The sequence below is a fragment of the Trichechus manatus genome, unplaced genomic scaffold (genome assembly GCF_000243295.1).
Source record: "Trichechus manatus latirostris isolate Lorelei unplaced genomic scaffold, TriManLat1.0 scaffold00057, whole genome shotgun sequence".
NCBI lineage: Eukaryota > Metazoa > Chordata > Mammalia > Sirenia > Trichechidae > Trichechus > Trichechus manatus.
Genome location: NW_004443993.1, coordinates 13,886,929 through 13,892,650, shown reverse-complemented (window position 1 = coordinate 13,892,650; position 5,722 = coordinate 13,886,929). Strand labels below are relative to the sequence as shown.

At 56.3% G+C, this 5,722-nt stretch overlaps 1 protein-coding gene across 1 annotated transcript in view; it reads left to right on the top strand.

Annotated features, from left to right (window-relative positions):
- Nucleotides 1-4,220, top strand: part of MOB3A (MOB kinase activator 3A) — a 25,634-nt gene extending 21,414 nt beyond the window's left edge. Inside the window, exon 5 of the mRNA XM_004378499.2 lies at nt 3,787-4,220. Coding sequence (XP_004378556.1) covers nt 3,787-3,816 — 30 coding nt within the window. The 3' untranslated portion in view covers nt 3,817-4,220. The remainder of the gene's footprint in view (nt 1-3,786) is intronic.
- The last annotated feature ends 1,502 nt before the right edge of the window (nt 4,221-5,722 follow it).

The window sequence follows — 5,722 nt, the reverse complement described above, 5'->3', positions numbered from 1 at the left end:
CCCCAACGAGCCAGTGTCCATGCCCTGGGGCTGTGGCTGGGGATCCCCCCGATGAGCCAGTGTCCATGCTCTGGGAGCTCAGTGAGGGCAGCAGAAGGATGTTGTGGTGCCCAAGTGTCTGGTCCTCCCTGGTTGGGCCCCCGTACCCTGGGTATCGGACCCTCCCCCCTGTCACTTTGGGGGCAGGAGGAGGGCGGGCTGGTCCCCAGAAGGGAGGCTTTGGTGATGGGATTGCACAGAGAGAACAAGGGCAGATCCGAGATGTCCCACAGAAGATGTTCAGGGAAGACGTCCCGGCACCCCTGACGACATTTCCTACCCCCAGCCAGAGCCCCCCGCCACGGCCACGGCCCTGATCATTAACGGGCCTCCCCCTCACCGCAGTCCCAGCCTCAGGGTCCAGAGGGAGCCTCTGGGCTGGCGGCAGGTCAGTGTCTTTAATTCACCAGGATTTATCTGGAGATCCTCCGGGGCACTTGTCCATCAGTGCCCCTGGGGGGAGCTTAAAACCCCACGCATGGGCAGCAGGTGGCAGCAGAGGGAAGCACTGGGCCCAGATGTGTGAGGTGATTGGCCTCTGGGGCGGCCAAGACCGGTCACGTCATTTCTCAGTGGGGAACTTCCACATCCTCAACTGGGGCCGGTTTGCTCCCATGCTGGGAGGTGGCATCTGTGGGAAGGGGGCGTGCGGATGGGAACAGCTCAGCACCTGACCACCAGCCCCCAAATTGAGGCCGGGGGGGGGGGCGCCCTGCTGCTGGAATCTTGCCTTGATGACCCCCACCCCCACCATAAAGCAAATCCCCCAGTCTTAGGTGCCATCCCCAAGGCCTCCTCAAGCGCTTGCGCACATCGAGAATGGCCCCCAGAGATGGGAGCCCCGTGAGTGCTGGCCCCCAGCCCGCTTTGCCTAAGGGAGGGGCTGGCACAGTGCCCTCTAGCTGTCGAGGACGGACGTCCCACCCCGGCCCCCTTTCTGGACAGCAGGGCGAGGGATGATTTTTCTGTTTTAATTGAGCTGAAATCCACTGTCTCAGTCTCCCGGTGCTGCTGTAACAGAAACACCACAATTGGGTGGCTGTGAGAAACAGAAATTTATATTCTCAGGGTTCAGGAGGCTGGAAATCTGGTGCAGTGGTTAAGAGCTTGGCTGCTAACCAAAAGGTCAGCAGTTCGAATCCACCAGCCACTGCTTGGAAACCTTATGGGGCAGTTTGACTCGACAGCAATGGGTTTTTCTCTAGGGGAAGGCTCTTTCTGTTGGCTCTGGGGGAAGGTCTTTGTCTCTTTTCAGCTTCTGTTCCTTGGTTCCTTGGGGATCTCCACATGGCAGCTCTTCTCCCTTCTGAGCTTGCTGGCTTCTGTGCCTTCTCTGCTGGTAGATCTCAGATGTGACTGGCTTAACACACACCGTCCATAATGCCACCTCGTTAGCATTGCAGAGAAAACCTGTTCCCAAACGAGTTCACACCCACAGGCCCAGGGGTGAGGACTTACAGCACGTTTTGGGGGGACACTGTTCAACCCCTAACACTCACCTCACCTGAGACCCACCGTGTCACCATCCTAACGCATACAGTCCTGTTTTTAGCAGATTCACAGGGCTGTGCAGCCGTCGCTGCTGATCTCAGGACATTCTCATCACCCCAGAGAACAGCGCCGCACCCCTTAGCGGCCATCCTCCGTCCCTACCTAACGGCTAATCTGCTTTCTGCCTCTGAGGGTCTGCCAGGTGTGTTCGTGTTAGCCCCGCCCTGACGGTGGGGTCATGCAGGGAGCAGACCCTCACCCATCATGTGACCTGGAGCCCGCTTCCAGAACTCTCCACCCTGTTGGCAGCTGTACACATTTTCCAAATTGCTGCGGGCACAGGGTCCCCCAACTGCTGGCCATAAAGTGCTAGTCTGTAAATTGCCCTGTGAGGCCAGAGGGCAGCGGCTTCCCTAGTGACCCCTGCCACCGCCACTGCTCACAAGGGTCAGAAAGCTCACCGGAGTCCCATCCCCAGGCGCAGTGCTCAGACTGGTGGTGAGGACAGGTTTTCCAGGGGCAGGTGACCCCGAACCGCCAGCCAGCAAGTAAGACAAGGGTTCCGTCAGAGCCTGCCTCGGCGGCAGCGAGTCCAGGTCCATTACAAAGCGGGGGTCTTGGTCTCCTAGTGCTTCTGTAACCAAAATACCACCAGTGGGTGGCTTTGAAGAACCCCAAAAAACAAACCAAACCCATTGCCATCCATAGCAACCCTATAGGACAGAGTAGAACCGCCCCATAGGATTTCTATGGCTGTAATCTTTATGGATGTAGACTGCCACATCTTTCTCCACAGAGCGGCTGGTGGGGTTGAACCACTGACCTTTTGGTTAGCAGCCCAGCGCTTAGCCACTGTGCCACCAGGGCTCCCTTTGAAGAACAGAAGTCCAAATTCAGGGCACTGGCTCGCTCTCCATTGGCTCTGGGGGAAGGTCTTTGTCCCCTTCAGCTCCTGTAGCTCCATTGTTCCTTGGTGATCTCCACATTGCGTCTGTCTTCCTGTCTGCTTCCTTTTCTCTGGGTCTGTGCTGCTCCTTATAGCTCAGAAGTGATTCGGTTTGAGGCCCACGTTACACTGGTACGGCCTTGTAACAAAGAAGATCCCAAACAGGATCACATGCACGGGTGTAGGGGTTAGGATTTATCACACATACTTTGGGGGGACACAGTTCAGTCCATAACAGGGGGCATGGAAGCATCTCTGTTCCCCTCTGTGGGCATCTCTATCTCGAAGGTTCTCGAGTAATCCAGGAACTGGGCACGATCTGGGCTCACTGGGTTTACTTCTCAGGGAAGAGTAAAGTCATAATCTTTTTTGGAGTTCTTTGAAGGGTCTCCCCTGATAGCACCTGGAATCCAGTTCTGCCTCCTTCCCCTCTGCCCCCACCTGACTCTTCCCGTTGACTCTGATCTTCGCAAGAAAGTCTGTTGTTTTAACAGCTTTTACAATTTGTTAAACACATCTTCGTATAACCTTTTCCAGTTTGTGTATTCCCTTGGGGGCTTTGCCTATAAGTAAACATCTTCCCTGAGTTAAAAGTATAGCATGGAATCTCATGATCTGCTTTTTAAAATCATTATCATTCTGGAGGAAGATGGAGAATAAGTAGGAAGTCATGATTTCCCCCCTTGTTCCTGGAAGACTCTCAGAGCTGGGACTGAGCAGACTGGCATCACCTATTCAGCCGCCAAACTATCACTTCCTCGACCAGCCTCTTGTTCTGGAGTAGTGAGGTTTTCCCAACCTTGCTGTCATATAACATGGCAGGGAATGCCCTCAAGCATCTAGATTTTTTACATTTGTTGATGAACTCTCTACAGTAGGTTTCCAAGGCCGGAGTTCCTGGGCCTAAGGTGGCACTGAGGGTCTTCGTCTTTATTTCCAGGTTGTGTTCCAGAAGCTTTGTTCTGGTGTCTGATCAGCCATATAAGGCAGGGGTCAGCACACTACAGCCTGAGGGCCAGACACCGGCTTTTTGTCAATAAAGTTTTATTGGCACCTGGCCACGCCCCCTCACTGACTTATTTTCTCTGGCTGCTTTAAGCTACAACAGCAGAGTTGGGTCTTGGTGATAGACAGCATCTGGCCTGCAAGGCCTCAAATATTTGCCCTCTGGCCCTCTACAGAGGAAGCTGGCTGACCCCTGGTCTACGGCGTGCAGTTGTCCGCTTTTTCTAAATTTTGTGTGTTGTTTCTGTCACCTCGCACGCGACCGTCTGCTGGCATCTCACCTGCTGTCCTCTCGTTCCCCACAGAAGGAAATGACCATGCGAATGTGCCACTGAGTGCCCCGACCACCCCCGGGCCTGTCCACCACCACGGAGGTGCCATGTGGACCCGCACATGCTCGGATGATGACGGTTTTGGACGTCCACGTCTGTTTTTCTAACCCAAGCGCCTCAGTGGACTTGGCCTCCATTGTAGCCCGGACATCCTCGACTGGGCCACTGCATTTCCGTCTCCCTCCTGTTCTCAAGTGGCCGCCGCGGGTCCCAGCCTTCCTGAGCCTCGGTCTCCTCATCATTCCCACGAGGAGGTGGAACTTGAACCCTCACCCTGTGTGTCCTCTGACAGTAAATGGAAAAACCCACTTTGCTTTTAAACCACTTGCTTTCGCCAGGAGGCTGGAGAGCTTCCCCAGAGTTGCTTCCAGCACGTGGTCTCGCCCTCTGGGAAGTTCCGCCCCAAACCCTCCCCGTCCCGCCTAGACCTGCACTGGGGCGTGGGGGGTGGGGGCAGGAGGAGGGCTTGGTGCAGCCTGGCTCCGCGGCTGGTGCCCCCCTCCCCAGAGACCCCTGGCCTAGGAGAGGGGGAACACGGGGCCCCTCTGAGCCACGAGAGGTACGACTGGGACCCCGCTTCCTTCCACCCTGTCTCTTCCTGAATCTACTGCTGTTCCCTCAGACCCCCTTAAACATGCGCAGCACTCGGGTTTCACAGGCCCCCACGGCCCGCGCCCGCGCCCAGGTTGAGAGTCGTGGTGCCAGGTGTTCCCTGAAGGCCCCTCATGCGACCTAGAAGGTTTACCTGGTCTCATGCACGACCACCCCGGGATGCTTGGAAAACAAAACGTTTTTTTTAACCTGTAAACAATGATGTCCTAGAAGGAGGGCCTGGGTGTCACACCAATGGTTAAGCACTCTGCTAGCCAGAACGTTAGCAGTGTGAACCCACCCAGAGGCACCTCAGAAGAAAGGCCTGGTGATCCGCTTCTGAAAGGCCCCAGCCGTGAAAGCCCCACGGAGCACACTTCTACTCTGACGCACAGGAGGTGGCCATGAGTCCGAGTGGACTCGGCAGCGCTAACAACAATAACAACATCGTAGAGAAGTGTCCCTGTCCTTCATGAAGGATGCCTCTCTGGTTTGCAGTCCTGGAGTGTTGCCTTCACGTGGCCTGTCTAGAACTTTCTATGGAAACCTTTTGTTTGCACGGCCCCTAAGGGCTGTGGGACCAAACCTCGAAAGTACTGTTGCCCTGTAGAGCATTGGAGATGCGGCTGGGGTCCTTGGTTCAGGACACACTGGAATGACCAAAGAAAACCACGTTCCGGGCCCAGCTGAGCCCCCGTGTCCGCCCCTCGCCCGCACTGGGTCCAGCTGAGCCCCCGCATCTGCCCCTCGCCCGCTCTGGGTCCAGCTGAGCCCCTGTGTCCGCCCCTCACCTGTGTTGCCATTAATTGCCAAGGTCTCTCTCCCCGTGGAGGTCCGAACCTCCACACGTTCCCAGACCAGTGGCACTGATCATTCTTGGGTGTTCTGGGAGTTCACCGAGGGGCAGGGTGGTGTCCACCTCTCTCCTGGGTGGCACCCAGAAAGCCAGCAAGAGCAGTAAACCCAGATCTCCGCCACCTGAGCTCCAGCACTGGGAACTCAGCTCTCACAGCCGCTTGCCAGAGAGAGCACAAAGCCAGGCCCATGTTGTGGAAAGTGCTTCTTTTTCTGTGTGAAGCAATGACCGAACAGCCAGAGCTGCTTTTCCTTCCCCGGGAAGGAACCCTGTGGTGCCGTGGTTAAGCGGTTGGTTGGTGACCCAAAGGTTGGTGGTTCAAATCCACCCGGCAGCTCCTCGGGGGGAAAAGACCGGGGGATCTGCTCCCCTGTGGATCACAGCACACAGAACCCTATGGAGCAGTTCTCCTCTGTCACATGGGGGCCCTGTGAGTTGGAATCGACTCCATGGCACCCAACA